Source organism: Toxorhynchites rutilus, chromosome 2 (assembly GCF_029784135.1).
Source record: "Toxorhynchites rutilus septentrionalis strain SRP chromosome 2, ASM2978413v1, whole genome shotgun sequence".
NCBI lineage: Eukaryota > Metazoa > Arthropoda > Insecta > Diptera > Culicidae > Toxorhynchites > Toxorhynchites rutilus.
The window spans coordinates 173,213,149-173,231,665 of record NC_073745.1 but is presented as its reverse complement, the minus strand read 5'-3'; the positions used below and the strand labels follow the sequence as shown (position 1 = coordinate 173,231,665).

Below are 18,517 nucleotides of genomic sequence, written 5' to 3'. Positions count from 1 at the left end.
GCATTAAGATTCTAGATTGAATTGTTATATGCGAAAGTAATCCTAGCGGGTCATAAACACTCATGCTTTGTGAGAGCAATCGTCGTTTAGTAAATTCTTGAGTAATAGGGAATTCTACTTTGTAGCTTATACAATCTTCTTTTGTATCCCAGTATATTCCAAGTACTTTCTCGTATGATTCCTCGCGTTTTTCGAACAACACTTTTTTAATTTCAGTCCTATTTTCCATCGGAATTTTTTCTAGCAGCTTCTCGCTATTGGATGTAAAGTTCCTAATGTTAAAGTGGCCATGTTTATGTATCGCAATAACCTCGTTTACGATTTTTGACGCGTCTTTTAAGTCATTGAAACTATCTAGGTAGTCATCCACGTAATGGTTGTTTTGTATAGCTTCTACCGCTTGTGGGTGAGCCTCTCTAAATTTCTCTGCGTTTGAATTCTTCACGAATTGTGCACAAGCTGGTGAGCAAGTAGCTCCAAACGTCATTACTTGCATCACGTATACTTCGGGATCTGTATCAAAATTCTCCCTAAATAAGAACCTTTGAGCATTTTGATCCTCTTTTCTTATTTTTACTTGATGGAACATTTCTTGAATGTCCCCAGCAATTGCAAATTTTCCCTCTCTAAACCGTATTAAAACTCCTTGCAGCGACGTTGTCGCGTCTGGGCCTGATAATAGCTTTGTGTTTAGAGATTCTCCTTTCACCTTTGCAGCAGCATCAAATACAAGTCGTGGTTTTATAGGGAATTTATTTGGGTTTACCACTGTAAAGTGTGGTAGATAGAAGTTTTTAGGATCGTGTTTCTGTTGCTCTTTAGAAGTGAGTTTTCTTGCGTATCCCTTGATTACATACTCTTTAATTTTGTCCACATACCATTTTTTCAAGGCTGGATTTTTACTCATCCTTGATTCCTGACCATGAAGTCTGTTCAAGGCTGATTGATAGCTATTTGGGAACTGTACATTATCATGTTTCCACAACAGTCCGATTTCATACCTTCCTTCTTGATAAGTCAGAGTTTTATTCATGATGTCAATCGCTCTTTTCTCATCGTTAGACATCAATGCCCACACAGGTGCTTTTGCTCCAAAGTCTTCTAAACTGAAGTAACCTTCCATCAGTCTGTTGAATAGATCTGATGAGTCAATTTCGTCATTGGTGAGTACATGCTCTTTTTGTGTTTTACGTTCATTTGTCTGTCCAAATAGCACCCATCCGAGCTTAGTTCTCTGAGCAACTGGTTCATTAAACCTACCCGATCTCGCCTCACTACCGCTTATCAAATATGCGTGTGGGAGACCCAACAATATTTCTGGTTTGGCGTTATTATATCCTTTTAAGGCTAAACCTTTTAAATGGTCATATTTTTGTTGCAATTCATCAACACACATTGATTGAGACGGAAGCGATAAATCTGATACGGTTCTCAGATTTTTCAAATAGAAATGTTGATCATTGCTCCCGCATATACCTACAGTAACTTCTTCACTGTCTAATTCTTGTTGAGTTTCGCCATTAGTCCAAATCAATGTCAATGGATTATTCCGACCCTTCATTCTTAGTTTGGTTTTAATGTCATCGTGAATTAAGCTCACAGACGACCCTGGATCAATAAATGCGAAAGTTTGAATCTTCTTACTTCCGTTGTCTAGCGTAACCGGAATAATTTGATACAAAACTTTCTTCTCCTTATTCATGTGACAATTGACGAACTCCTGAGGAACACTTTCCTTGTCTTTTTCGCTACTTCTGTGCAATAGAGGATGGTGTTTGAATTTACATCCATCAACTCCACAAGGCTTTGCTATCCTACAGTTCTTTGCCATATGGTTCGTGAAATTACAGCAGGCTAAACATAGTTTATGTTTATAGATGAAATCATATCTCTGAGGAACATTCATTTTTTCAAATTCTGGACATGCTGATGTTTTGTGATCACGTTTGCATAAGAAACACTTAAGCGGACGCTTGTGTTTGGAATTCGTTTGCCTTGTAACAAGGGTGTTTACGATCAACTCTAGTATTTCGCTCGTTATTTTCCGAGAGTAGCATTGTAGCTAATTCTTCATGCGGTTTCAACCAGTCATTAAAATCTTCTAATGTTGGTATGAATGGGTCTATATCTACTCTATCTCTCTTTGAATCTGACACGAATTTTATCCATTGAAAATGTAGGGGTTTTGGGAGTTTTGCAACCAAGTCACGAATCAATCTTGGATCATTTAGATATTCATCATGTTTTAACATTTTAACGTTTGTTACGAAGCAGTCGATCGACGTGACAAAATCAATGACTGTTTGTGGTGACTCAAAACGAGGGTTCTTGACATTTATCGCATCTTTCAACAAATTTGAGTATATTGTTTCTGGGTTACCAAAACGCATCTCTAATTTCTCCATTATTTTGGGAACGTTTGATTTATCTATTAGGAGCGCACTTACTAACCTCAGTGCATCTCCTTTTAGATGCTTTTGAAGGCGATTTATATTTTCTAATTCAGAAAATTTTCCTTGAAGGGTGGTTTCCTCAAAAGTTATTTTAAATCTTAGCCACACTCTGTGTGAGCCGTCAAACATTGGAAGATCTGAAAGAGATTGTCTTACCATTAATCTAGATAGATCGAGATCTTCTTCTTTGTTTTCCGTTTTAATGTTTTGGAAAGATTCTACCAGAGTTTGTATCGATTCTCTATGAATTCTCATAAGATCCTCTAGTGAAGTTGCAGACTTTGATTGGAGCCTAAGCAACTCACTTTCTATGCGTTTACATTTGATACATAACCATCTTTCATTTTTGGCAGGTTTTTGTTTTAGACCTGCGCATGTCAAATGAAACCATCGGTCGCATTCGTCACACGCTACTAGGTCATCCCTAGAGTCGGGTTCATTGCACAATCGGCAATTTCCATTCTTATTATTGGTGAATTGTACAGACATTTTCCTTACTTATTTATATGTGTGAATTTTATACCTGTTTCCGGTGAAGTCGTCTTGTACTAAGTCACCCTGGTTTCGCTCCTACTGCGATGGTTTTCTACTGCTGCTGCTACTGCTGATGCTGTTACTGGCGCCCACGGCTACTGGTTTTCGGCTCTGCTGGTGTCCGTGCCTGGTTCGACCGCTCGTCGCACCCCAGGTCTTTGTTCCACGGCTGCCTCACTGCGGCAGCTGGTTCCTCCTATTGTTGCTTCAGCTCCTGGAATCTACTCGCTCTGCTGCTGTTACTAGTGCTGCTGCTATTACTTCTCTTTTTTTTTTTTTTAAACACTGTTCGGGTTCTTAACCTGGCCGTTCCAGGTGACAATCTTGCCTTCAAACTACCGGCAATCACTGCCTTGATAGAGCTTGCCAAGGTTCACTTTTTCAGCTCCTGGCAATCACTGCCAATCACTGTCCAAAAATTGTTTTTATTAAAGGCAATCTCTGCCAATCACATGAACGTCCGATTTTCCACTTGTCAGAAATACTTCACAAATGGTAATCGCTGCCAAGAATCACTTTTGTTCGGAGAACTTGTTAACAAATGGCAATCGCTGCCAAGAATCACTTTTGTCCGGAAAACTTGTTAACAAATGGCAATCGCTGCCAAGAATCACTTTTGTCCGGAAAATTTGTTAACAAATGGCAATCGCTGCCAAGAATTACTTTTGTTCGGAGAACTTGTTAACAAATGGCAATCGCTGCCAAGAATCACTTTTGTCCGGAAAACTTGTTAACAAATGGCAATCGCTGCCAAGAATCACTTTTGTCCGGAAAATTTGTTAACAAATGGCAATCGCTGCCAAGAATTACTTTTGTTCACAATCGACAATCACTGTCGATTTTTTTTTTTTAATTACTTGGCAATCACTGCCTATTTAGCTTTTGTATGAGTCAGGAATCCGCACTGAAACTTTGGTGTTCCTCTCTGGAGCCACCATGAAAATTTCTTTCTGACAAATAAAGAAATTTTACGCTTTTTCGCGTGAGTTCGTGTTTAAGACTAACTTTATTTTTCAAATATGTACAATATATATACAGACATTCTTAACCTAAAGATGAGGAATATCTCCTCTCTCTTTCATGAAACCGATACACATCGGTTCCATTATCTCCACGCGACGACCACGTGGTCGTCACCGTGGGCCTATCTTATTTTCGAGTTGGCCCTTTCCATCCTTCGCCCTAAAAATAAACCTGAATAAACATCATCTTATATTTTATTACACTTTGCTGGTGTATCTAGCCGAGCGCGCAGCTAGGGATGGAAAGGGTAATAAATGCATCCTAAGCGATGCGTGCATTAAATTGTTTACCAGACGCAATCTAAATATTCGTCTGTTTTGAATTTATGACCAGCAATAATTTCGAGCTACAAGCGTTTTCTAGCCTGATCAAACACTTGAGCTCTTACATTTGTTAATTGCCTTACATTGGTCCTATCTAAATATTGCGTTTCGTCCTAACTAAACGACTATTTCCCATTTGGGATTTAGGATAAGCAAGTACTTGAGTTTGTCTTGCTCTTACATATTTTCCTTCGCTCAGCTGGGGTCTTGTTTTAAATGTATATTTTGTCTTACTTATTTCGTAGCCTATCTGTCCGCGACATCTACTGTATAAATTTCTTCAACTCGCAATAGCGCTTTGGGGTTTGGATGAAGAATGATGCCAACGAAGGGAGGGAAGAGAAATATTTCCTTGTTTTAATTATTCGTGCAAGGTGCAGCAAAATATGCGCCTTACAATTAATATAGTCAGTGTTTGAAAACGACTTCTTTGTGATCGCCTGGATTCCTCCTTTATCTCCTGACATCACTCGAGCCCCATCATATGTTTGCGCAACCAGCTTAGTAAGTGATACGCCAAATTATTGCAATAAACTAAGGGTGCTCATACACTGTTTGACCGAAGCCAAATAGCCATGACCGAAGCCAGTCTGTGCATAGGAAAAGTGCACAGACTGATGTCAATGACATAACAAATCATCTGCGCCAAGCGAGCTTTCAGAGAGCCGCTATATAAAAGCACCTTACGTAAAGCGCGTCGATTGCGGATCTGGAGCGTGTTTAGTCGTCTAAGTTCGGGTTGCGAGAGAACGAGAGAGACTATTGATGAGGAGTTCTGATTGAACCCTCAACCGTTCTCTTATCTTGTGCACATCTCCCATTGCACGAAATTGTTTCCAACAAATTGGCAGTTTAGTTAACCAAAGCTTCAACACAATGTTATCAATATATTTGTAGATATACGTAATTCTCGGGCACAAATGATTGTGCGCGAGACTATAGATAATTGCGATGAAATCAATATCATATCAAATTGGCTGATGTCATTGATTAGGTAGGGGCCGACACGAGAAGGATTTGCAGTATTTTTAGCGAAAAACACCCTATTCATCGTTTACTTAGCTGAAATTGAAGTTACAATGCTTATAACAAGCCATTCCTCGTAATACACATAGCAAATTGTAAAATGATGATTTTCCAACCTTTTAAGCGTGGAAAGAATACAGAAAACCGGGAAATTTGAAGATAAATTCTGATTTGTCTAGAAAATTTGAACGAATTTCATACCAAAAAAACATCCTCATTTTACTCGCTGTGCCATCTGGTTGTAAATCCAACGTAAATTCGTCAATTGCGATGAAATCGATACCATAACAAATTGGCTGATATCATTGATTATGTAAGGACCGATACGAGAAGGATTTGCAGTATTTTTGGCGCAAAACACCCTATTCATCGTTTATTTAGTTGAAAAAAAATATTAAGTTACAATACTTATAACAAGCCATTCCTCGTAATATACATAGCACATCGTAAAACGATGAATCTTTTCGGCGTAGAAAAAATACATGAAACAGGGAAATTTAAAGATAAATTCTGATTTGTCTAGAAAATTTGAACGGATTCCATACCAAAAAAAACAAAACATCCTCATTTTACTCGCTACGTCATCTGGTTGTAAATTCAACGCAAATTCGTCAATTCTTTACGACCAAGAACGCTTGTGTACAGGGTGTAACACAAATTCCTCATGATTTTCATACTTTGCATACGTTTATTTAATTGTTTAATAGATTAATAATTGTCTAAGAAATTGTGTTTCATCGTTTAATTCTAATTTTGAGCTTTTTCTCATAGTCGTGTGTAGTTGATGACGCGAACAAAAAAATGAACGGAAATGTTGTCAACCTTAAACAGCGGCAACTCCACATGCTAGGTTGCTTCCAACAGGTTGAGTCAACCTTGTCAACTGGTTGCCCCGTGTGCGGACTCTCATTTGATTTCACATGCTCTCAACCTTCGTCAAGCCGAGGTTGAGTTTGAGTTGACCCGTATGCGGACGGCATAAATCAACGAAAAAAGTACTGGCGATCTAACGTACAAATCTACAACTAGGTTTATAGTTCTTTTCATAAATCACAATGTTATAACCATAAAAGATTATTTGATTGCAATGAGTTTGGAAGAAGTTTAAATCTGCGCAGTTTTATATATAACATGTTATTTTCTTACCTCTTTCAGTACTGAAAATTTTATAAATGTTTTTTTTTTTTTATAAATTCGTTTATTTTTACAGGCTCAGTTGCATAAGTTTAAAGGAGCCGAAATCTTAAATATATTTTTAAAACTATATATATGAACAATTTTCTTAAATCTATGGTTAGTAATGTGGGAAACCGATTACTCGCGGTGAACTCGAGATTAGAAGGGTGACATTTTTCTCAGGAAAAGGATGGGGTATAAGGAAATTATTACAATGTTGATAATCACACACACACACTCAATTCTTAAATCTATTCGTACATCTATTGTGAATTTACATTTCATTCTCTTGTTTATAGCAAGCGGACCAATTACTCATAAAGGAAGAAATGGAGGGTATAAGGATATAAGGATAATCACACACGAACATCGATAGATTTAAGGAAAATATATATTTGGGACATGTAATCAAGGTCTAACCGAGCCAACACATCTCTCACCGGCACATTGGGCTGCCTTCCTCTAGCCCGAAGGGAGTTCTCTAAATTCGATCTGGCAACAAGACCTCACACGACCAAACAACGTGTTCGATGTCGTGGTAACCTCGGCCACAAGCGCAAATATTGCTGCCGGCCAGATTGAAACGAAAGAGTAGCGCGTCTAACGAACAGTGATTGGACATGAGTCGGGAGAAGGTGCGAATAAAGTCCCGACTCAAGTCCAGACTTTTGAACCATGGTTTGAGGCTAACCTTAGGGATAATCGAGTGGAGCCACCGGCCCAATTCACCTTCGTTCCATTTGCGTTGCTAGTTAGCGATGGTATTTTTACGGACTAAAGAGTAAAATTCATTGAAGGCGATATGACGCTGATAAATATCGCCTTCAATCGCACCTACCTTTGCTAATGAGTCAGCCCTCTCATTACCCGGAATTGAGCAATGAGAAGGGACCCACCAAAGGTAATGACATAACAGCGTCTGGATAAAGCACTCAAATTTTCTCGTATTCTCTCAAGGAAGTACGGCGAGTGCTTTTCCGGCCTCACTGAACGGATAGCTTCGACGGAGCTAAGACTATCCGTTACAATGTAATAGTGTTCAACAGGTCGTGAGGCGACGCTGTCCAGCGCCCAGTGTATCGTTGCCAATTCAGCAATATACACTGAGCAAGGAAACTGAAGACTGTGGGAGGTGCTGAGAATTTTGTTGAACACTCCAAATCCTGTGAACTCGTTTATAGTGGACCCATCAGTAAAGTACATATTATCACAATTGATACCCCCATACTTTGCATCGAAGATCGTTGGAGCGATCCTCGATCGTTGATAATCTGAATATTCATGGATATCTTGCTTCATGGACAGATCAAAATGTACAGAGGAATTGATGTAGTCATTTTTTTTTTTTTTTTCTTTATTTTTGAGACTTTCAGCCTCCTGGGCTGGTTCGTCTCAGATTGATGTAGTCAGGAAAACAAACACGGTTGGGAATATACGAAGAAGGATCAACCTGCATGGAGATGAATTCATGATATGGGTTCATGAATCCAGAGTGAGAATTTAGCTCGATCAGCTGCTCAAAATTTCCGATCACCAATGGGTTCATAACCTTACACCGGATGAGGAACCGAAGAGATAATAAATTGAAGCGATCTTTTAGTGGGAGTACGCCTGCCAGAACCTAGAGACTCATGGTATGCGTTGAGGGCATACATCCCAACGCAATACGGAGACAAAGATACTGAATTCGCTCGAGTTTAATGAGGTGTGTTTTGGCAGCTGATTGAAAACAGAAACTGCCATACTCCATCACTGAGAGAATAGTTGTTCGATACAACATTATAAGATCTTCGGGATGTACGGAGAAAGTTTATTCTTTGTTGGCATTTTTTACTCAGATACCTAATATGGGCCCCCCAAGTACATTTGGAGTCGAACCAGACCCCAAGATACTTGAATGACATAGCATGAGTGATCGGTTTACCCAAAAGTTGAAGTTTTGGTTTTGCTGGTCTATGCTTCCTAGAAAAAACCACCATCTCTGTTTTCTCCGTGGAGAATTCGATCCCTAGCCCAATGGCCCAGGTTGAAAAATTGTTCAAAGTATCTTGTAAGGGTTCTTGCAGGTCGGATTCGTATGATCCTACGACAGACACCACTCCATCATCTGCAAGTTGTCTTAGGCTGCAATTTTGTGTAAGGCAATTGTCGATGTCGCTTACATAGAAGTTGTACAAAAGGGGGCTTAAACATGAGCCCTGGGGGAGGCCCATGTAAGAGACCCGACTTACTGCCGAATCTCAGTGAGAAAAGTTCAAATGCTTCTCACAAAGCAAGTTATATAACATATTATTCAATAGAGGCGGCAGACCCCGAGAGTGTAATTTGTCTGACAAAACCTCTATTGAAACAGAATCAAAGGCCCCCTTTATGTCCAAGAATACTGAAGCCATTTGTTGACGTAGGACTACGTCTAACCGGAAGATATAGGGGGTGAAATGGAAATCTAGGCACTGAACAAGTAGGAAAAAATGCAAGATTTGGAACGCTTATAACTCGAGCATTTCTCAATAGATCGCAAAGGTTTTTGCATCAATTGATAGGAAATATATCTACGCATCTATCATAACGAATAACATTTAATTTTTCTTGAGATAAATAATTGAATAATTGTGGAATATCAAGCATTGTCCAATTGCACTATGTGCCCATTTTTGATTGGTCCATTTTGTGCTCCTCAAATCGTACCGACCAATACGGGCAACCAGAGCAGCAGCGAAATAGAATGAAGCACGATTGGAAAGGAAAAAGAAAAAAAAATGAACGAAACATTGGTCGCAGTCTCACACATGCGTAGTTCTCGAGCCAGCCAGTCAGCTTAAAAATCCCCGCTCCGCTGCCGTAACGATTATTCTTTGTGTGGATACCGACTGGACAACATAGTTGCTGGACGAGCTGGTCGGCGAGGGATCGAGTGCCTTTCTCAAGGCAAGAGGGTGGAGGTGGTAACGTTGGAGTAGAGTAGAGTTTTCAAAGGGCCTTTCTCAAGGCTAGAGACGAATGAACCGCAAAAGTTTAAAGTCTCTATAATACAATACCTTCCTTCCTTCCGTAACGATCATTCTCATTCAAACCGTACACCACATCAGTTCGCATCACAACACATCAACGAACCAACCCAAGCAGCCATGTCTGGACATGGCAAAGGAGGAAAAGTGAAGGGAAAGGCAGAATCCCGCTCGAACCGTGTTGGTCTCGAGTTCCCCGCAAGTGTAGCTAGGCCGAGCGCGTTAGTACCAGTGCACCAGTCCACCTAGTCGGCGTTATATAGTTTCGGCCGCCGAAGTGATCGAGTTAGCTGGCAAAGCTGCTCGCGACGATAAGAAAACCCGCATTCGGAACAGAACACATTCGGTTCGGTGGACATCAAGACAACAGGCAGTTGCAGCGAGCGGCGAGTGGCAAACGCAATCGCAAAACGGCAGCTGGTAGCAGAAGAAAAAAGTTTGTTCTTTATACAAACTGCTTTGGTGGCAAATCCAGAACAAGGCGGCATCGAGGGCGTTCGAAATGTTTTTTTTTCAAAACCACGAGTACAAAGTTTTCTAAATTGGAACCATTCCATAAAACACGGCGCTTATCAGGGCCATTAAACCTTTCAAAACAGAGTTTACGAAATACGGTTCAATGCTTTCTAAAATAATATCCAAAATAATAATAAAACACAAATTGATTTTTTCATAATTTGTTTGCCAGGATCTGATGAGTATGTGAATTTGTCAGTTGTTCTGAGCTTATTGATAGTTGGGGACTTTCCTGATTATTCAATTTTCACCAATTCTCAAATTGTTTCCAGATTGAAAGTACAGTAATTTACAATTAGTTCGACTGTTAGCTAATTGGACGGACATGTAATGCGACATATTTAGTTGGACATTTTTGTAAACATAGAGATCCAAATTATGACCCCACATTGAAAGTCGACACTGTACCACTGTCATCGCAAATGTTCAATTACAGGTTAAAATCGCCTCCAATGCGATACTGAGTGGTGCTTCGGCACGTCGTGGGGTCTTTTAAATTGATCATTCAGTTTTCAAAAACCCATGTATGGTGTCCGAATTAAAAGTGGCTTCAAATTACAACACATTGTATGCAGGATGGCATTAACGAATTTTCTCGGTAGCAAGAACTGCTTTCTTTGGTTGATAACTGATGTTGAAAATTGACTGACGTTACATCTGCATTGCATAGAGAAATAACTAAGGAGCAACACGATGAGCTATGTATTTCCTGCTGCTCTGTTCTTATTTTAAAGGACTTTAATCCGAAGGTCATTCGTCCCTGTATTTACTGTTGGTTTTTCAGAACGCTTATAGCTCGTTTATTTCTCGACAGATCGTAGAGTTCGTCTCCAAAACCTCAGTTCTTTTTCATTTTTATTTACTTTGTTTGCGGAGACTACAAATCTTACAATTCATTCGTCTCCGAAACCACAGCTTAAGGTACGGTAATGTGCTCAATAGTGAAATATATGATAGTGAACGAGCTGATGACTACCTATGCATTCCCTATCACAGTCATCATTTTGATTGTACAATATGTGTATACGCCGAAAGATGCCCGACATTGAACATTTAATAAGTACAAAACCTTCAGAAAAAAATCAAGAATCAAGTTTGTAAAAAAACGCAAAAACACAACACCAAAGGTTCTTTTCAGAACCCCCAACATGTTCATAAAGAGTAAACAGTAAACTAATCCATTTTCAGGTAGATAGGTAGGTATTCACGTAGGAGAAGAAAATAAAACAATATATTTAAAATATATATTTAGCAAAAGTTGTCCCCTTTGTATAGTCCTACGTCACTCCGGTTATGTCACCGACATTACACACCCGTCTTTTTTTTTCCGGCGTAAGCCATTTGAATTTCTGAAGAAAGCAACGCAAGACAATCATTCCCTTGCTCCTGCGGAACCCATATTGTGTATCTGAGAGTAGGCCATTCGTTTCAACCCATCGATCGAGGCGAAACAAGATCATTTTCTCCAACAATTTCCGTATACAAGACAGCATTGCTATTGGGCGGTACGAATTGAAGTCGGACGCGGGTTATCCGGGTTTTTGAATAGCTATAACTCGTACTTGTCTCCAATCATCTGGAACAATATTATGCTCCAGAAACCGATTGAATAAATTCAACAAGCGATGTTTCGCCACATCAGGGAGGTTTTTCAGCAAGTTGAACTTAATTCTATCCTATCCCGGAGCAGAATTGTTATATGAAAGGAGAGCAAGAGAGAATTCTACCATCGAAAACTCGGAATCAAGATCGCACCTATCTTGTGGTATATCTCGAACAATTTTTTGCACAGGAGCGGAATCAGGACATACCTTCCGTGCAAAATTAAAAATCCATCGATGTGAATATTCTTCGCTTTCATTTGTTGAAGAGCGATTTCTCATGTTTCGAGCCACTTTCCATAATTTTTTCATTGACGTTTCTCGTGACAAACCTCCCACGAAATTTTGCCAATAAGCACGTGTTTTCCCTTTGATCAAGTTTTTAAATTGATTTTCAAGGTCCAAATACGATTGAAAATTTTCAATGGTTCCACGTTTCCGAAAAGCTTTGAATGCGTTCGATTTATCCTCATAAAGCTTGGAACATTGGCTATCCCACCATGGATTGGGAGGCCTTCGACAAATAGTGGAGCCTGGGATGGGTTTCGTTTGAGCGCGAACCGCGCTGTCATATATCAAACGAGAAAGGAAGTTATACTCCTCCAATGGAGGCAAACCATCTCTGGAATTGATGGCTAAAGCAATTGCGTCCGCATATTTTTTCCAGTCAATGTGTCTTGTGAGGTCATATGCCATGTTTATAGATTCAGAAGAATTCGACCCAATGGTGATGGAAATTTTGATTGGCAAGTGATCACTACCGTTGGGGTCCTGGATTACATTCCACTTGCAATCTAACGATAGTGAATTCGAGCAAAGCGAGAGGTCAAGAGCACTTGGGTTAGCAGGAGGTTTAGGTACACGTGTTGTTTCCCCAGTGTTCAAAAGTGTCATATTGAAGCTGTTACAAAGATCATATATCAACAGTGAACGATTGTCGTCGTACTGTTCCCCCCAGGCAGTTCCGTGAGAGTTGAAGTCTCCCAAGATCAATCGTGGCTCAGGAAGGAGTGAGCACATGTCAACAAGTTGCTTGCGGCTAACCGCAGCTCTCGGAGGCCAATACAAGCTGACAATACAGAGGTCTTTTCCTCTGATGTTTGCATTACAAGCAACAGCTTCAATCCCTCCAATAGGTGGAAGGTCAATTCGAAAAAATGAGTGGCACTTATTGATCCCCAATAGCACCCCTCCGTATCTGTCATCACGGTCCAAGCGTATAATATTAAAATCGTGGAAAGAGAGATCATCTCGCGAAGAAAGCCAAGTTTCGGACAGAGCAAAAACATCACAATTGAACTTATGAATTAAAAATTTGAATGTATCCAATTTAGGGATAAGACTACGACAATTCCACTGTAAAACAGTGATATCTCTGACCTCTCTATTTGAATTAGACATCAAGAGAGATAATCATTGCAAGGAGGGGCCATGTTTGCATCAATTGTTGCAAAATTGTCTTTAATACTGGAAGCATTGATATGACAATGGTTCTGATGGAGTCGGAGACATTAAAGCATGTGAAGATTTGAGCCACAAGGTCAGTCAACTTTATAAATCCCGATTGGGAAGTTGAACTTGACGGTAAAATAGGGACAGTTGGGGTTTTTGATGTTCCTTCGAGTGCTGGGTCGTTCGAAGGTGAATTATTCCCACGGAAGCCAGGAGGAACCTGATTTTGCTTGTCCGCTGCACTCGATTTTTTAGGCATGCTAACAGAGGGTATAACCGGAGGGGCTTGTCCTTGAACTTTGGGAGTGGTCACATTTTTGCGCCGGGGATTCCCTTGGAAGATGTACGGTGTGCCCTCGTTAGCTGTATCCGCTTCCATTTCGTCAACTGGCAGCGAAGCGAAGACATTGTTTGCGGTTAAAGGTTGTTGCTGTTGGGCCAATGGAGAAGCGCCCTTTAAAATTTCCGCAAAAGTGCGCTTCGAGCGTTCCTTTAAAGAGCGCTTCTGCTTGTCCCAGCGACTCTTGTAAGTTTCACAAGCCGAGAGCACGTGCGGAGTTCCTCCGCAATATGGACACTTTTGCTCAATCGCACTGCAGGATTTGTCCACATGTTGCTCTCCGCAAGTGGCACAACGCTCCTTGTTGGCGCAGTAAGCTGCTGTGTGACCAACTGACTTGCATTTCAGGCAAGTCATGGGCTTTGGCACGAAGAGTCGCAGCGGTAGCCTCAATTTGTCCACCATAACGTAGTCAGGGAGGGCGGAGCCAGCAAAAGTGACTCTAAACGAGTCGGACGGCGTAAATTTCGATTCTTTCCCTTCCTGGGAGACTTTGCCGAGTTGTCGGCATTCTAAGATTTTAACCTTAATCAAATGCAGCTTTTTAAATCTGCCATCTCCTTCCATAATTGATTTGCACGTCAGGCCCGTTTCAGTTATCACCCCCGAGATTTCTACGTCATGGGAAGGCACGTAGACACGATATTCCAGGGTAAACCTCTGGTCGACGACAATACCGTTTGCGTCTTTCCGATCAGCTACGACAACACGCAGTTTGGTCGGTCTAACCTTCGAAATTTCTGTCACGGAGGAGTATCTTGCCAGCACTTAATGTTAATTAAGTGCTTTTCCGTTTGGCTTAGGCCTGAAGAAAACAACCCACGGACCAGTTCCAGGTGCATCTTCAGGATAGACCTTGACACGTGGAGAGAAGACTACAGGAGGAGAAGGAGATGACGAGGATTGAAGGGGATCGGGGACAACAGGATGGGGAGGCGAAATCTGAGCTGTTGTAGGAGTGAGGGGAGTTGGAGAGGAGGTATTTGCGGGTTTTTTAGAGGGGGGCTTGCTAGAGTTAGCAGACTCGTCCCCGGACGAAACATCCTCTGATGTAGGAACGCGTTTAAGTGTCTTCGCTGTTCCTTTATTAGAACTTTTTTCAACCAGAGGGGAGTCATCATCAGAGATCTCCATATCTGGAGAACCTCCCCCTCCTTCTGCCATTCTGTAATTGGTACTTATATTCTAATAATTTGTTTTTAATAATAATAATAATAATTAAAAAAAAAAAAATTAAAAAAAAAATCTTATATCTCATTTATTTCTATTCACCACAATGCACCCCAGTGCTGATGAACGGGCAACCGCTGCTTGCTTCTCAATCGGAGCGCTTGAGCGCTCGGCACTATAACACACCACTAAGATGTGATGCTCTCCTTCACACTGCTGTAAGTTAGCAGCGAATCGCGCTGGTATTGTGTGCGTGCAACTGACCACCGATGTCCGACTTCGATTGCGATGGCGACAAATCGGCGATAATTGAAAGCTAGCTGGCCTTGCCAGGCTTTGACGATTCAGCCTTTCTCACCAATTCCGAGTTCACACTGCGTTCCACGATATCTTGAACAATTCGAAAACGCGCGAAAAAAGCACACCCGGGCGACAAAAAAAAAAAAATAACAGCCAACGGTAACCGAAAACAATGCTTCAACGGAGACGCTCACAGCACACGACCGGTTACTCGAAGCTTATGCCGAAGAAAATGAATTTTATAAATGTTGACAATGGTTAAATCAAATATAATAAATAAATGTTGACAATGGTTAAATTGGCGATCTAACGCAAAACTTAAACGATGGGTGAGACATCTGGATTTTGTTTTTGAACTAAGAAAATGATGATAATCTAACCTAAAACTCAAAACAAATCACTTATATTTTACTTCCGTTATTTCGAAGGTGCATTTTTTCAACTTGCTTTTGATTGTGCTCTCGAATTTCCTTTTTTGATTCAACCATCGTCAACACTTATACTTATACAATTTTCTCTACTGAATAAGGTAAAAAAAGTAAGGAAATACCATAACATATAAAATTGCGCAGAATTAGATTTCGTCCAAACTCATCGCAATCGAATAATTTTCTATGACTATAACATTGTGCTTTATGGAAAAAACTTCAAACCTTCTATAAACTCACATTGCAAAATTTAAAACCATCATCACTTTCACTGCAGCGCCGCCTTGGTGTAGATTTGTACGTTAGATCGCCAATTGTAGATCCAGAATTTATCCGAAATAAATAAGTTTTAAATGTTGTAGCATTATTAGTCAGATGTGCCGCAAAGATAAAATGTCACACGCAAAAGCACACAAAGTGTATATGCTCTCTCATGAGACTAAATGCACCACGCTGCGAGTCAAGCATAGCCGAACGGAACATCGGCAACACCGATGTATACAGCACAGCGAAGGAAGCGAGATAGAAATCCCTCGCTCTTTCACAAACACAATCGTCCAGCAAGAGTAGCAGCGGCACGAAGCTGTACTCCAACGAGTTTTTTTTCGGGAATTTGCCTCGAAGTTCATAGTCTAAGCCACCGGCGCACGCAGACGATTTGTTGGCGTTCGCGGTTTTTTTTCGTTCTGTATTATAGTGACTTTCAACACTTTTGGCTGATTCGTCGCTTACACGTTCGCAACTATGGGCGAAAAAGTTTGTGCGTTGCTGATCTGGCCTAGCCTTCATTGAGAGTAGATTTAACAAGAAATTTGGTGCGTTCGTGAAATCGTTTTGGGATCCGAAACTTCAGGGCAAGCAGTGCGGTGTAAGAAATTGCGGGTGCTCGAAAAGAACAATCACTTTATTGGCCTGGAGTGGCTCGTGCCAAACGTGATGTTTTTTTGCCGTAGGACTACGTCTAACCGTTCAACCCAGTTCAATATTTCAGTGTGAAAATGTGCAGGAGAATTTATTCACTAAAATTAAGGGAAGATTGTCGCACACGCGGCATAGCATAATGGCGAATACTCGTGGTGCTATTAATGAATTAGATGGTGAAAGGTTCAGCCGGTGAGTGTAGAAGAGCGGAGTCATAGTCTAATTTTATGAGAATTGGTGGGGAGAAAAGGATTGAGTGGTGGAAGAAAGATAGAACGGAGAGAAGCCAGGAAAGTGAACGCAAAAAGAAACCGTATACTCGAAAAAAAAGTGCCGTAAGAGAACGCAAGAAGAAAACAAATTAGGTGTGTGGGCGAGGAGTGTGGAAGGGGAGTGCACAGGCAGAAAGGAGAGATAGAACCAGCGGGACCGCTAGCCAGGCAGCCACGGAGAGAGAACCACGACCACGCTGAGCTTCAACGAAAAAAGGTGGGTGCTGGTATGAAGCTCTTGCTACACATACATGCAGAGCATCTGTTGGGCAAGCATCATTTGCTTACATTCGTAGTTTCTATGTAGTAGAAGCGAATTAATTACCAATCGACGTTCTTGTAGATGATTTAAATATAGTTGCGATCTTTCTATTAGCGCGAAATATTTCATAGAACTAATATGAACTTTGTGAAACAGTTAGGTAAGCTATTTACCGACCAAGAGCTTTTGTGTGACGTATATTGCTCAACTTACTAGCACCTATTTCGCGATGTTCATTGAGCGACTTTCCCACTAGACTTGAATCGGAGAAATAACAGGAAAGGATTATCAGCATGTTCGGACCTAGATTGATTCCTTGTATTTTCCATGAATTAGAGAATTGATGGATTTTCTTCTTTTCCGATCAATTTTCTTATAACCTTATAATTTCTTCTCCGCAAAGCATTCAGGTACCCGGAAATCATATCAGAGGATTGGGTGATCTTTCTGGCTGAATATGTTCTAAATTTCAACATAATCATCTGCTTTTTTGACGAAACTAACCACCGATTAAGGATATCTGCAAACGAATATTAATTATAGTTTGCTTCTTCACGAGATCAGCATTTCAGGGCAAAAAGCACAAAGCTTAAATGGGCACAGTTCACCTATTCCGGCTATACAATCGCAATGTGCAGTGGCGTCTCGTGAGTAAATTGATGATTTTATCCGTCAAGTTCCTGTCGTGAAAGATCTGCTAAAGCAAAAACTTGCAATCAATGCAAAACAAAAACTTATTCATTAAACATAGGCGAGAACAGAATGTACCGTACATTTCCATAAACCTATTCATTTATACATAATGAACATTGGCGAAGTATTACCAAAAGAATTGCATTGTATAATAGTTGATGTTATGGTGTTGTTCTTTTCCGTGACGTTGGATGTGAATCTCTCTTTATCCAGGTAGGCAATCTGCATTGAAGTATGCTTATTATGCCAGTCAGAGTTATATCAATAAGTGATTATATAATGTAATTAATTTTCTTTGTGATTTCTTTACTTACAGGCCTTGGACATAGTAAAACAAAGTAAAGTTGCCAAAATTCTTGGAGTACCAGAGGAGAAAAGTCAGAAAAAAACAGAAATTGATAAATAATAAGATGTGCATAAAATATTCATAGAATCTATGTGTAATAATTCCAAAGGATGATATGCCTGTTCAAAAATGTTCAATTACTAATAAACAAATCATTCCACAATTGTCATTACAATTGTTTTTCAGTCTTATTATTAATGCTGTTCGTAACTGACTGACCAACCCCAAAATGCACATCATGGAAGAGCAAATACCCTAGGTAGTGCCGACTGAATCAAAACGGCTGAAAAAAAAAAAGATCCAATTGAAATGTCAAAAGAGATCCAACGATCAGGAGTGTTATTTTTCTTATGATAATCAACACTATAAAAAGTCACAGGAGGGTTGTGGTTGTGTCCACGACCGCATAGTTGACGTAGGATTCTGTTAGGCTATATGCTGCATGCTGATTTTGGATATGTTTGAAGAATTACATTGTTAAACTCTTCGATAATGATTCGGGTCCGTTTTGTCTGGTTGTATGGTATTGTTTGTTCACTCCACCAGTGTCCATGATAGAATGATAGAAGGATGGTGATTAGTCATTAGATGGTGCGTATCACCTACCAAAGCCGCCCTCTGTGGTCCTGGCTCCTGTGTTATGTATGGATGAAATAAAGAAAAAAAGCTCATC

The 18,517-nt window shown here is 40.3% G+C and overlaps 1 protein-coding gene across 2 annotated transcripts in view; it reads left to right on the top strand.

Annotated features, from left to right (window-relative positions):
- The window catches only part of LOC129768003 (kinesin light chain-like), a 350,655-nt gene extending 332,636 nt beyond the window's left edge, over positions 1-18,019 (top strand). For both annotated transcript variants that reach the window (XM_055769352.1, XM_055769351.1), the window contains exon 7: positions 17,815-18,019. In XM_055769352.1, coding sequence (XP_055625327.1) covers positions 17,815-17,904 — 90 coding nt within the window. In that variant the 3' untranslated portion in view covers positions 17,905-18,019. The remainder of the gene's footprint in view (positions 1-17,814) is intronic.
- The last annotated feature ends 498 nt before the right edge of the window (positions 18,020-18,517 follow it).